The 15,399-nt window shown below is 36.1% G+C and overlaps 1 protein-coding gene across 1 annotated transcript; it reads left to right on the top strand.

The window, feature by feature from the left end:
• Positions 1–5,471: 5,471 nt before the first annotated feature.
• LOC144978286 (neuropeptides capa receptor-like) lies at positions 5,472–11,980 on the top strand. Its single transcript, XM_078924141.1, has 2 exons — positions 5,472–5,510; positions 10,206–11,980. The coding sequence occupies exon 2, from the start codon at positions 10,283–10,285 to the stop codon at positions 11,339–11,341; it is 1,059 nt and encodes a 352-aa protein (XP_078780267.1). The 5' UTR covers positions 5,472–5,510; positions 10,206–10,282; the 3' UTR covers positions 11,342–11,980.
• Positions 11,981–15,399: the final 3,419 nt, after the last annotated feature.

Here is a 15,399-nt window from a genome sequence, read left to right as displayed (position 1 = left end):
GCAGTGCCGCAAACTGAGCTAGGGCGAGGTGACTTGCTCAAGGCCACACGACGTAGCGGGTATTCGAACTCGGTACCTTTCGGGTACGAAGCAAAGACCGTACCGCTGAGCCACGCTGTCCCCCAAGTCGAGACAGGTCGATTTTTGGAATGATTTTCACACGATTTCATGCGCACCTTTTCAGATTTCTTACACCAGTGCCTGCTCCCTAATTTATTACATTTATGTAGTGGCTAATTCTTAGTCACATGTTATTGTCTCCAAAAGGGCTTGTGAACCAAAATATATTGTTACGTTCTTCCGTAAAGATTTACCATAAACAGATATTACCTAGACCGTTCAGGACACATCTTGAATTATCAGTATAAGAATTAGGTAACACATGACTACTAGAGCAAGTACACAAAACTGTTTTTCTTAACCTAAAACTCCGGAGAAGTCCCAGGTTTGAGAGTTTTTGCCAAGATGAGGGTTAGTGTTAGGGTTAGGGTTAGGGTTAGGGTTAGGGTCATTTAAATCGATCGATATTTGAATGACGGATATTCTGGCCAAATGTTAAAATACGTGTTTTTCTAGAGTACGGCAGTTAACTAGCTAAATAATAGGCACTAACTAGTTGTAACATAATATATATGACCCTTCGCCTCAAAACGGTATTAATTCGGGTTGGTTAAGATGTTGAAAATTGAATTTATAGCCAGAAATATCAGACTTGTGTTGAGTTTGTATGTTTTATTGAGGAGAATGGATAACATATTTTAGGGTGCTAATACCAACAAGTTATATTGTTGACCAGTTTGACATTAAATTCGGCTTTTAAGCATCTGGTTCGTTCCGACATAATGCCGCTTTGAGACGATGGCATTATTTTATGTACCTTGGTACAGGTACAAACTGCACGGGGCAGAGACCTGCTTTCAATTAGCATAGTCGGTGTATTGATCACCTGGCTGTTCAGGTATAATAAATGAGTATATAGCGCAATATGAACTGAACGTGCTCTAAGCGCTTTACAAGTGGTCCCTGGCCAACAGCAACATTTAACATGTAGGACTGGACATGACATGACGCCTGTTAGGCGATATTACAGTGTTTTTTCGGACTGAGACAACGCTGTTAACGGCCAGGTACTCATTTTACACCTGAGTACGGTGAGAGAATGTGAGTAAAGAGCCTTATCCAAGGACTCGATTATGTGGAGAGCGAGCCTCGAACCCAGGACCTTCCGATCCGACCACATAGCAGCACGAGGTATGATGGGATTCGTGTTTTTTTCAATTAGCCTCCATTAGGAACAGGGGTGAGGCAAAGCACTGTGACACGGAAGGACCTGGGTTCCACTCCCGCTTCAGGCACTTTAATATTTTTTCTTTTGATAAGACGATTAACTCTCTCCCTATCAGCTATTTTCAGAATTTTACCCAAACTTCATACTCACTAACACAAAAATAGAGTTTTCAAACGGATTAGCAACGAGTATATTCTATATTTTGTTCAGAAAAATGAGCTCTGCAACACAGTGTTGAGTTGTTTATAGCTATAACTATAACAAAATAAAACCAGAATAAGAAAATTGTTGGCTGCATCGTAACGAATGTGACGATTTTCCTATGGGTGGTAAGGAGTTGGTTAACCACCAAATTGGTCGTTTGAAAGACATACGCAATTCCTGTTTACAATAGACTCCTGTCTGGTGTATATTCTATATTCATATATTCTATTTTCATATTTTGTTGTTGTTAAATTGACTTCGTATCACGTTTCCTTCACACTTGTCTCACTGTAATATGTTTTGTTTTATATCACTGTAAAGCGCTTAGAGCCTGTGACAACGGGGTAAAGCGCTATATAAATGCCATTTATTATTATTATTATTATTATTATTATTATTATTATTATTATTATTATTATTATTATTATTATTATTATTATTATTCCTTCATGGAATATCTAGACAACGGCATTTAACGATACAAGGGTACAAGGGTACAAATGATTTTATAAGGGACATGCACACATATAATTATCTGTGCATAGCTTCATCTCCGGAAGGATTGACAAATATTCATACATATTTTGTATTTCTACATCTACTATCATGCTCAACTCGCTTCTGTTATATTCTGATATTATGAACCAAATTGTATTGTCACGTTTCTCAATGAAGAGTTCTAAACAAATATCACTTAGGCCGTTCAGAACATATCTTGACTAATTAGTATAAAATTTAGATAAAACATGCATAAGGGAGCAAGTACAAGATAACAGTTTTCTTATTCTGAAAGTTTCCCGAGTTTTATGAATTCATTTCGACATGGATCTACCTAGTTGTAATAATCTATCTGAAAATCTATCTATCTGCTACCATCTTTCTATGTACCTAACAATATTAGCTCAATCAATCAATTAATCAATCAACCAATCAATCAATCAATCAATCAACCAATCAATCAATCTATCAATCTATCTATCTATCTATCGATGTATCTATTTATGTATCTATTTAATATATTAATCTATTTATCAGTCTCTCTCTCTCTCCCTCTCTCTCTCTCTCTCTCTCTCTCTCTCTCTCTGTCTCTCAGATACCGTGATATTTCAACGTAGTTCTCTATTTCTATAACAATCAGCACTGTTTCATAAGTACTTTTTTCAGATCTTCATTTTACACCAGTATTTGCTCACTAATGAATGATCGTCACCTTCTATTCTATAAACGTGATGTTACTTGTAAACTAGATCGTTACGCCATAATATTATGTATAACAAAAACATAAACAAAAAGGTTCTTAGTTTATGAAATGGCATTCTTAATACGACACTTAATTCAATATAGGTAAGTGCATTTCTAAACAAACAATCACTTTCGTCTCAATGATAATATGATAAACAAATTAGCGGCTTCAAAACTTAGATTTAATCAGTTAACTTCGTAGTTTTGGGAAAGCAAGTACTTAAATGGCCAGAAAACTCGTCCTTCAAATATCAATCGATTTAAAAATGACCGTCATGTTGGCAAAAGCTCTCACACCCGAGCTCCCAGCTTTGAGAGTTTTTGTTAAGATGAGGGTCATGTAAATCGATCGATATGATTTGAAGGATGAGTTTTCTGGCCAAATTTTTAAATACGTGTTTTTCTAGAGTACAGTAGTTAACTGATTAATCAACAAGATGTTTAGCACACTGATAAGGTTATGACTGATATTTGTGCGATAACACGACACGTCAATTTTGATTAATTATCTAGATATTATAAATGTCAGTAGAATTTGAAAACAATTCTGTTGGGATGTGAATTAAGATTGTCACAATTACTCTATTTACATTGCTGTTATAGAGAAACAGTTAAATAATTTGTACTAACTGATAATACAAATCCAAACAACACCAAAACAACAAATCATCCCCCCCCCCCTTTTCCAAAACAAAAAGTATTTGACCTCACACTTCATGTGCGGCTATGTGGTCTTGTGGTATGACACTCGCTTTCGGATCAGAAGGTCCTGGGTTCGAACCTCGCTCGGCGCATAGTTGAGTCCTTGGAGAAGGCTCTTAACTCACATTCTCTCACCGTCCTCAGGTGTAAAATGAGTACCTGGCCGTTAACAGCGTTGTCTCTGTCCGAAAAAATGTAACATTGCCTAACAGGCGTCATGTCCCTTCCTAAATGTTAAATGTTGCTGTTGGCCAGGGACCCCTTGTAAAGCGCTTTGAGCACATTTAGTGGATATTGCACTATATAAAAGCTCTATTTTTTTCCAAAGCTCAACTTCATTGAAAGCCCATAGTACGAGTATGAATGCTAGTCATATAACGTTGAAACATGTTATCAATGTATTAAGTTAAAAGGACAAGTAAAGAAATTTAAAAACCTATTAGCTCTTAAACACCGTGTGGTCTAGTGATATTACACTGTTCTTCGGATCAGAAGGTCTTTGGTCAAAGCCCGCTTTGAGCGGCGCATAGTTGAGTCCATGGAAATGGCTCTTTACTCAAATTCTATTACAGTACTCAGGTGTAAAATGAGTACCAGGCCGTTAACATTTGTTGTCTCAGTCGGGGAAAAATCGTAATATCACCTAACAAGCGTCCCGTCTCGTCCTATACTTTTAGTTTTGCTGTTGGCCAGGGACCCATTGTAAAGTGCTATGTGCATGTTTTGTGAGTATTGCACTATGAGCTTTTGAGATTTTATATAGCGCAATATCCACTAAACGTACGTGCTCAAAGCGCTTTACAGGGGTCTCTGGCCAACAGCTACACATAACATGTAGGACGAGACATGACGCTGTCAGGCGATATTACAACTTTTTGGGACAGAGACAACGCTGTTAACGGCCAGGTACTCATTTTACACCTGAGTACGGTGAGAGAATTTGAGTAAAGAGCCTTCTCCAAGAACTCAACTATGCGTCAAGCGAGGCTCGAACCCAGGACCTTCCGATCCGAAAGCGAGTGTCATACCACATAGCCTCACTTTGCGCGGGTTTTTTTTTCAACGATACGATACGACTATACGAAGTGTCCCAATTTTGTGAGCCACTGCGTCAATCTGATATCATGTCGGATAGAATTAGATGCAGAAAACTGGGTTTGGATCGTATTAATCAGAATAATGGATTTTTCCCCTTAGATTATTAATACACAAAACTCGCTCCAATCAATAAAGACACTTACTCCAACCCACATTTCATTTGTCAAATTTAAATTTCATGGTTAAACAGTTTTCACTACGACATATATATGTTTTGAGATGAATGGTAACATATGCATGGCTTTGATAGATCTAAAAAGATAGCTAAAATATAATGATAAATCTATAAATGAAAATTAGTAATTGATGGATGAGTTTTTCATTGATATACTTTCGATTGCTTATGATGCAAATTATGACGATCATAGTTATGATCCTATTTGGTAATTTCTTTTCCCTAACCCTTTTTTTCACAAGTATTTAAAGGCCTTTGACATAAGTACCTCTTATATGTCATGTCATGTTAAATTATGTTACGTTACAAGATCAATTTAATGATATAATCTAGTTAGTCTGAGCGAGATCATCGAAGTTATTTTCCCTTTGGTATTCGTGATATTTTGATAAACTCTAGATTATATCGGGTGATGGAAATTTAGATGCCATTATCAGCTTGACTATATTTGTTATTTTAACTCAACTACGGCTGTGCATTATAATATTATATCCGATTGATGAACGGATTAATGATTTGTGTCAACAGACAGGATGGAAACATTTGCATCGACTTCCGACAATCAACACAAACCTCCCGACGCCCTGCCAGTTGTCTATTATTGATAAATACACCCTTTCATACTTGTTTATGTTTGACTGATTATGTCTAATGAAATAATTTTGTTGTGTATTTTGATTTGCGAAAGACTGATTCGAATGAATAAGGATGATCCCTATAAAATGAATCCGAGGTGAAACATAGCCTCGGGTTGTCTAATGATACCCTCAAGTGATGTCTGCATTTACCTACTTTGTTCACGTAAAGAAAAATGTGATTATAATATATATATATATATATATATATTTATATATATATATATATATATATATATAGAGGATGTATGTATGTACATATAAAGATGTGTAGATTTTGATAGAAGTCAAAGGTGACATTACTTAGGATAAAATTTTTAATATTATATTATACTCAGTTTAGGTCGTTTGACGATTGACTTCCTTTGTTTGTCAAGATTCTGTACTTTATCGTTTTGAAACTCATCGAGCCAGAATATAGCTAATTATTATGTTTCAAATTGTTCCTTTTTCAATAAAAATCGTGTGATATACAGCCAAAAAATGATTGTCGATTTAATGAATAAAAGATTGGCAACATTGTGTAGGATTAGATAGATAACCAGTTGTGTTAAAACTTGCAACTCACTTACACCCATCGTACGATTTATCATAGAAGAAAACATAAGACGTTATTAGTCGAAACAATTGTGATATTTTCCCAAAGCATGAGATTTTAGAAATCACTTCTCTCTTTAAGTAGTCCTTCAGAGTCATGACGTCCATGTACTTGGGGTTTATCCCGGTTTCCATAGCATGGAACGGACTCTATAGTCCTAATCTAACGGCTCTGAAATACCACCTCTACTTCAATCATTCCGACATATTATATAAATTTACGTATTGACTTTCATTTTTCTTTCTATAAAAATCTGAAACGCTTATAAACTAAATATAAAACTCACGTGGGTGACACACATAAAAAAAAACAAAAACAAAATAAAACAAACAAATAACAATAAACATTTTAGGTCATGTGTAGAAGACGCATCAAACATTATAAAATTATAATTATGAACATTTATAAAAGACATTTCCACAGATTTGTGATGCTCACTTCGCTTCATTACGTGTCAATTAATTATAATATTGTCAATCTTAGCCTTCATTGCAAAGGTAACTAGAGATGTTTTTCAACAAATCAGCTTTCTTCCTTTTTTTCTTTTTTCTTTATTTTGTTTGTTGATTTAGATACCATTCATTTTTTTACACCTCCAGGTGTTCTTGTCCATTCTAACCCCATATAATACTATCAATAGATTCAAGCTTTTTTTGCGGCTATGTGGCCTTGTGGGACGAAACCCTCCTTCAGATTGGAAGGTCCTGGGTTCGAGACCGGCGCATAGTTGAGTGCTTGGAAAATGCTCTTTTCTCACATTTCTCTCACCGTACTTAGATGTGAAATGAATTCTCTTAACAGCGTTGTCTGTGTCGGAAGAAATAGTAATATCGCCCAATAGGTGTCCTGTTTCGTTCTTCGTGTTAAGTGTTGCTTTTTACTAGGAATCCCTTGTAAGGCGCTTCGAGCACGCTGAGTGGATATTGCGCAATTTAAATTCTTAAGTGTGTCTGTTAGATAATTTTCCATTTCAAAGCGAGCTAAATATACTTTCAAAAGATTTAAGAAAGAATGTACTTTTAAGCTTCTAAGTTGCTCAATAATTCATGGTTATTTTAACGTCGGAAACTTACAACTCATTAATCAGATTCATATTGTATTGGCAGCAGCGTCTAATGGTTAAACTGCAGTCTCTGAAAACCGTTTTCGCTACATGAACTCTTTCGAATCCACCCAGCAGCTATGTCACTGCAAAATGTTTAACAGGATGCTCTGCGGACTCCGGGCTGTTACAACTATACGAGTACGAGTTATAGAATCGCTGTCGTTAGACACGTCTTGGACTGTAGGCAGTTGGTCACTGCACGATGTCTCCTCCTACTGGTGCAGAACCCATGTATCTCCTCTCCCAGTTCAGAAGAGGTGTCGTTTCCCATCCGATGATTTTTGTTCTTCCACGTTGACCGACATCTCGGAGGGAATTGCGTCCGATTCCAAAGTCAAGGACGTTATAGCTCTCAAAGATTTGGATTTGGGGCACCGTATTATTCTGCGTCTGAGTGGGATTATCTCGCATTCCCGCTCTATTCCATTGAACCGACTCCCAGTTATCCGACTATTACTCTTTAATTAGGTTATAGTATATAAGCGTAGCCGTCGTAAACTTATAGACTGACACTGACCAAAAAATGACGCCAAAAGACAAGTCTTTGGCCACAAAAGAAAACAAACTGTGAGTTGTATTCAATATATCAATCAATGGGATGGGATCACTTGTTTCCCCGAGCACTACAAACAACAACTCAATAATAGAGGCTGCACAAAGCTAAACAATGACGTGAAAATATAAGTCTTTGTGGGTCCTAGTGTCAAGCTATAAGTAACGTGAACGATGTCTACAATACAAGCCTAGATACGTCTTACCATCTATCATATCATTCAAAAAGTTCTTATTTTCATTTCTTTTCTCCTGAAATACTCTTCAACAGTCGTAACGTCACTTCCTTCCTAATGACGCATGGTAACTTAGTAACACTGGCTCTAAACTAACGGAACAATGGCAGACGCCCGTATGAAACATTTCTCCGGCGAGCATAAAAGCGTATCTAGAGGGGAAAAAAACATAAATTTGATCATGTTTTGACTTTTACACATTTTGATCACAAGGCATATGAAAAGTTCTAGCCAGCATGAAGAATAAAAATTAATGATTTTCTTTGTTTAGAACCAAGATGGCCGCCGTTACCGGGCGGCGTGACATCAGACTAGTGAATCCAATTGCGGTGCGCAAATCTTGATTTGGCGTTGTTTCGTCTAGATCCACAGTGGGTCTATCTATATAGACCGGTCTAGGGTTTTTAAAACAAATCTGAATGAGACTTGTTCACACCATTGGTGCTTTTTACTTGATCATAATGATAGGATCTCTAAAGTATGTTTGAGTTATTTTTTTCAAGAAAAAATGTTGATTGTCTTTAGTTTCATTTGTATGAAATTCTTGATTGTCAAATTCAATGTATGTTCTCTTATAAGTTGTTGTTTTTTTTTCGTCCGCCTTATCCCTCTCTAGACTTGGGCGTTCCAGGTAAGACCTTGGCGGTCAGTATAATTTTATCTGGGTTTTTAGATGATATTAACAATTCCACCTCATTCCACCAGTCATTCGTCTTTAGTGTTTCATTCATTGAGATTTGTGGATAAAGGTGAAACCCGAAACGTCCATATTATCTGCTCTCGTTTATTAAATTGAAGCTATCATTAAAAAGCTGATATACAGAGAAGTGGTAAGACCTGGAATGAGATTAAAAAGTTAGCTCAAGATAGAGAAGGATGGAAACTGTTTGTCTGTGGCCTATACCCTGACCCAGGGTGAAAAAGGCAATGATGATGATGATGATGTTGTGGCAAACACAAGCAATCCAGTGTTGGGTCTGAATCAGACATCGTCAATCGTCAATCGTGACCCTTGAATTCTTTTGTATTGTTATCAGTCTTTTTCACACATTTCACATCATTTTTCCGTCTATCAATATAGAACAGATGTTTTGATTTCCCATCTTCTACTTTTCTCGTTCCAAAATCATTGGAAATGTGTATATATCCCTCCTGTTGCATATTGACTTATACGGTGCATAACTAGTTTAGAATCAGGGTATATAGGCAGATTGTTAAGACTAAAAGACATATAAGAGTAAGGATGGATGATTTTTTTTTATTGACGACCAGTATACATTCTGACCAGAGAATAAGATGCCATAACTCTGAAATCAGGAGATTAACACACTGTTATATACCCAGTCCTCCGGAGGAGTGGTTTTACAATTCCAATTAGATGGAACCGGTTTTTTGATATCACACTTTTGTTCTTCATTATCGACTGATTGAAGATTTTACAATGATGTTCATTGTATTATTCTTGCTTTCTCCCCTTCATCTTTATGTCTGCCTGAGTTATCTACCATTATTTTGCAAGGCATAAATGACATCTGTCTTGTTCTGGTCATCTACTTTTCAGGCACACAGGAGACACCACAATACGAGTAGACATTTCTCACCTCATTCACATTGCATTCGCACTATAATTCCCCACTGTTAATAAAAACACATTTTTAAAAGGTTGCCAGAAATCTAGTCCTACAAATGTCAAAAACTCCCAACCTTGGGACTTCAAACATACTAGAATTGCCAAACTTCTAAAAGAAATGTTTTTCCTTCAAGTTAATATTAATGTTTTTTAACAATCAAACATGCCTCACAGTAACTGTCTTACTAATTGTTACATATTCCAAAAATTCTTTACAAAGCAAGTTTTGTTAGCAACAAACGTTCGTCTCGATTTAGACGTCATATTTTACTGATTAATTATTTTGAACTATTATCTTAACAAAATAGAAAATAACTACAATCGTTTTAGAAATAAGATGCTGTTTCCACCTGTTGTCACAAATTCAGATAGCATTGTGATTAACATAGATTTTACTATTGCAATATTGGCAGGAGAAAGGTTTTGCCCGAATTAATCAATTCTGATTAAATTACATTCTTATCATACATGTTCATATGTATTCAAACCCTTTTATTTCTCGCTACAAAACAATTTAGCATTGACTTCGTGTATTGTAAAAACATTTGTCTCGATATAAAACGTGAACAATTGAAGTCACTTTGTATATGCATTTCAATTGAAGATTAAAAACAAAATATTGAGAACAAAGCACCATACCATAATGGAATCTAACGAAATTCAGGTTGACAATGGCCCAACAATGGATAACTTTACATTGTATCATTTTAATAAGCTTCTTCTTTTTTTAAGTACAATAGAGGAGCCCCCATTCAGCCAGGAAATCTTCTATTTTATTGACGTCATTATACGTATCACCTTAACTGGAGGTTTTGCTATGTTTGGAGCGGGGGCAAACGTCATCAACATCATCGTGTTCTTCCGCCAAGGAATTCTCTCTGACGGAAGCACCGTCAGTCTTTTTGGTCTCGCCACTTCAGAATTGTTTTCTTGCCTGTTTAACATATTGAGTAATATCTATATAGCAATAATGCTGTGGTATCCAGACTATCGCAACTGGTCGTGGTCCGTTCAACAGTTCTACAATGCCACTGCGACTCGACCAAGAAGTATCTGTTCTCAGATTACTTGTTGGATCACAGTCTATATTGCAGCAGAGAGATGCATTAGTGTCGTATTCCCATTTAAAGTGAAACAAATTGTCACTCCGAAACGGTCTTGCTTCATTGTGGCAAGTATTTTTCTGGTGACAACTGGTCTTTACTATCCGCAATATGTTAAGTTTACGTTGGTTAACAGTTTTGATTACTTTAAAAAGACAACAAAATGGACCTATGTCGAATTAGGTACTATCCCAAAAGATCACTACGAAACGTTCATGATAATTCACTTTGTTGTTCTTCGAATAGCTGCTGTCGGGCTTGTGTTTCTCTTCAATATTGTGATTATGTGGAAAGTGGTAATTGCTACAAAGTTCAGAAGTAAATCTGCAGGAACTCCTGGCATCAAGAACGTGGGAGAAAACCGTGAAACTCTGTCGTCAAAAACAAATTCAAAATCAAAGGATGAAAGTAAAACCGGCAAAGACACCAAAGAACAAAGGCTCCTTCGGATGATGTTGATTATTTGCGTTATATTTTTGGTATGTTCCATCCCAGATTGCTTCTATATTATCTTTATGTATCTTCTAAGTGAACAGCCTCATCAATTTGTTACTGAAACAGCTTTTGCTGTTAGTACACTTATGGAAATCATCAGTTCAGCCGTCAACATCTTTATTTATTATTCATTGAGCACTCGATACAGGAAAGAATTTCAACAATTATGCATTTGCTTTGGCCGGAAAAAGAAATCATCTTCTTTGTTATGGCCGACAAATAGTAGTGACGTTGGTTCCTCTACTCAAGTGGTTACAAGCATAACTACTAAGAAATGAGTCTTCGAGAAACTCCGTTTTAAAACTATGTAACTATTGAACAATCTTTTCGCCATAGGAAAAACGTTGACAAGTCGATTATTACCTCCCAGTCTCCTCCTCATCTCTATCATTTCTTTCGCGTCGCTTGATGTGTCTTTTGTCATTTTAATAGGGAATGAGATTAGCGGAAGAGTAGTGTACCTTGATTGGACTCACCCATAGTCCGCGGACGAGAGACGCATAACCAACATGACGTTCTCTCTCTAATAACTTTTCCACCGGTGACGTCACAGACTATGGGTGACGTCCAATCAAGGGACGCTACTCTTCCGCTAATCTCATTCCCTATAGGTCAAGAGCTTGTGTTGGTTTCATAGGTGTCGTCTAATTTCGAGTTATCTGTATAAGAGAATCGATGTACTTTGTGTTTAAAATTATCCCAGAATGACTTCTTTCGCCAACTGAGGAAAAGCAAAAAGTGGGAGTTGTTGAATCATTCACAAACTCAGAATTTGCAATGTGTGGACCTCTTGTGGCTATGTGATATATGGACACAAACATTTCAATTTCAAGTATTGATATGCTAAACAGCTCTGGATAATTTTGTGTGTTTTTAATAATGAAATAAAACTTATAAGCTTAAAAAAGCTAAAAATATATATTTTTTTGGTATTCTTTTGTCACTCTGTGACATAAATTGAACTATGTATTCGGCACAATGAATTAAAAAAAAAACACATTATGTTCTGACTTCTTAGTTGTAATATTATATTTGCTAATACACAGTATTGACGAGGAATCGTAAAATTAATGCGATATCTCATTTACACTCCTCGATAAATGAATAAGTCATGTGAAAATAGAATATGAGAGTCTAAATCAGCGAAAGTGATAGAAAAGAGAGAAATAAAAGCGATAACACAGGTTGAGGTTCAGGCAACGTAATTTTAAAATCATTTCAATTTTGTTCCCTCAACACATGTGGGTGAGTATATTATATTATTATATCCCTTTGAGTTTGGGGGGAAGGCCGTTTTTACTATCGTATACTAGCAAAAAATATGAGGCCTCCCTATAGGGAATGAGATGAGCGGAAGAGTAGCGTCCCTTGATTGCACGTCACCGACGGGGAAGTTATTTGTAAACAAACCAACTACAAGCCAGGCGCTCCAAATACAAAATTTATTATTTTAATTTCTGTACAAAAATGCACATCATAATCAACGTTACGCATTTTTGTACAGAAATATGAATGATAAATTTTGTATTTGGAGCGCTTGGCTTGTAGTTGGTTTCTTTACAAATAACTTCTCCACCGATGACGTCCAATCAAGGGACGCTACTCTTCGGCTAATCTCATTCCCTATGATCCAACGTTGAAAAAAACAAACGTAGCAGGATTTTTTTTTCCATGCGGCACACATCCGGTTTTACCAAAATTAGATTCTGTGGCGTAATAATATCCTGACCACAATGATTTTTCTTTAATGTCAAATAGATCGTTAAGTTCGAGAACCAATCATTGTGAAAAAGAATGCATTTTGTTACAGGTGAGGTCATGAATGAATTACATTTACATGAATATATAATATTTTAAATGTGCTATCGCGTATTCGCAATAGTAATATTATGCATTTATATGCATTGATCCTTATGCTCTTATCTGAAAATAATAATATTAATGAAATTTATTTATATTGCGCCCAATCCTCTATACGATAAAGCTCTAGGCGCATAACTATAACTTCAATCCATCCAAATTTCTCTCTCTCTCTCTCTCTCTCTCTCTCTCTCTCTCTAACTCTATCTATCTATCTATCTATCTATCTATCTATCTATCTATCTCACTCTCAGTCTCTCTCGCTCTCTAACTGTCTCTTTCTCTCTCTCTCACACACATACACACACATACTGTCTCTCCGTCTCTCTCTCTCTCTCTCTCTCTCTCTCTCTCTCTCTCTTCTTTGCTTAATTATTACTCACCCCCATCCCGCTAACATGATTGTAACCCCTTAGGGCTATTATTGATATCATTTTTATTATCAAAATGAGATCATTGGTGTTGTCAAAGGTTTGTTAATTGAAACCCTTTTAATATCACTGCTCATAAGACACAAGAATTCGGCAACCAGTCTAAGGTTTGTTCCTATGTATACGCAGATATGGTTACCAACTAACCAGAGAATGACCAAGAAACCCATCCATAAATGAAGCCAGCAAAAGCAACCCTACCGCAGCAAACACAAATGAATGCCCGCCACCAATCACAGCCAACCCATACGAAACAGATAAAAAATGAATAATAATATTAATTCGACAAACGGCCAGGGTGAAGATGAACTTACCCATAGTATATTGGATGATGCTATTCTATTGATTTATTTTAAAGAGGATTACCACTTACCTTATGAACCTGATCTTTCCTTATATAACGTGCCACGGCTACCCCTACTACTTATTTCTTTAAAATTAAACTTCATTACTATATATATGTCGAGTTGCCAGAATCTTAATCATCTATAACAGGATGAAAGAGGCACCAGGCGACTTCTGTATTTGGGTAAAACTACTTTACTTCTTCTTGTCTTTACCTACTCGTCACTTCTATTACAGATCGCGACACACGGTATATTAACAAATACCCTACTGAGAAATTAGGGGGCAGTCACTTGTGTAAGATAAAGATCTAAAAAAAATGTGTATGAAATAGTGCCGGACAAGACAAGACAGCAAAATCCGAGAATAAAACAATTCCAAAAGCCCGGTCGAGGAAGATGCTTTGTTTGGGGATGGTTTTATCTTGGATTTTCCTTTCTTGCTTCGTCTGCACTGTTTCAAACACTTTTCAGATGATCTTTAATTATTCAGCAGTTAAAACTTGGAAATGAATGAATATGTCCTAATATCTCTTTATTGAAATGGAAAGATTTCATGCTAGCTGTTTGATAAAGGTAACTGGCTTTTCGATATGTACAGAAGGCCCATCAACTTATTTACGTGAAATCTCTATTTGCATCCCAATGCTGTTGTAAAGCAATCAGATATATATATATATATATATATATATATATATATATATATATATATATATATATATATATATATATTTAATGCCTTTGTTTAACCTGAAAAATTGCTTGTTACACTCTGAGTATAAGACGCAAGAATATCAAGAATTGTTGGAGGCATAATCTTTATTTTCTACTCCGTGAACAGATTTTTGTGGCATCATGGAGTGGGAGGTCAGAAAAAGAATACATCAAAAAAGAAAAAGCTAGTGCCGTTTTGGCACAATTACGTCGTCACATCATAAACTGGACAGCCAGAAATGAAAGGACACGTTTATAACAAAATATTGAAAACTGGAATGATAAAATGGTACTGGATATTCTAATCTTTCAAATTAAAATGGGGGTTGAATCCACGATCGACTAAGCACGAGAAAAAATAGACATACAGACCACCACCACCACCACCACGCCCTAGTAAATGTCATTATTTATCTCTCTAAGAATGCAATAAACGAAACATTATATTATCTGACATGACAAGACACATGTTGTAATAGAACGTATCAAGGTTTGTGGCTGGCACGCGACGCAGTTATTTATAACTCTAGGCGCAGGGGCGTGGCTTTATTGGTTGATTTGGTGCCTGACACCGCGTCCATCTTTTAAAAATGGATTACAGCATTTAAAAAAAAGTAAAACTGGGAAATGGTATATACCACCTCTTACTTATTTGAGTAACTCTTCTGTGTATATATTTTTCTTTCTTTTTTGTATTTACAAATATAGCATGTTTTAAATCATTTTCTTCTGATTTTGGCACCACCTTATACTGTAAGCATGCCATGCCACTGACTCTAGGGATGGAGCAGCGGCACGCAGGACTTGTCTGATAACTTGATAACAAAGGTAGTAGCAGCTCTAGAATCACGATGCTGTTTGGCTTGGGTTCCATGATAATTTGAAGAGGCGCTTTATACCGCTTCCGCTATAAAAAATCCAATAGATTATAATGTGAAATTGAATGTAAGCTTCAATTTAATTACAAAACCATATCAAATTAACGTT

Source organism: Berghia stephanieae, chromosome 8 (assembly GCF_034508935.2).
Source record: "Berghia stephanieae isolate SIO BIC M18660-M18661 chromosome 8, UCSD_Bste_1.3, whole genome shotgun sequence".
Lineage (NCBI taxonomy): Eukaryota > Metazoa > Mollusca > Gastropoda > Nudibranchia > Aeolidiidae > Berghia > Berghia stephanieae.
This window is presented reverse-complemented; position numbering and strand designations above follow the sequence as displayed.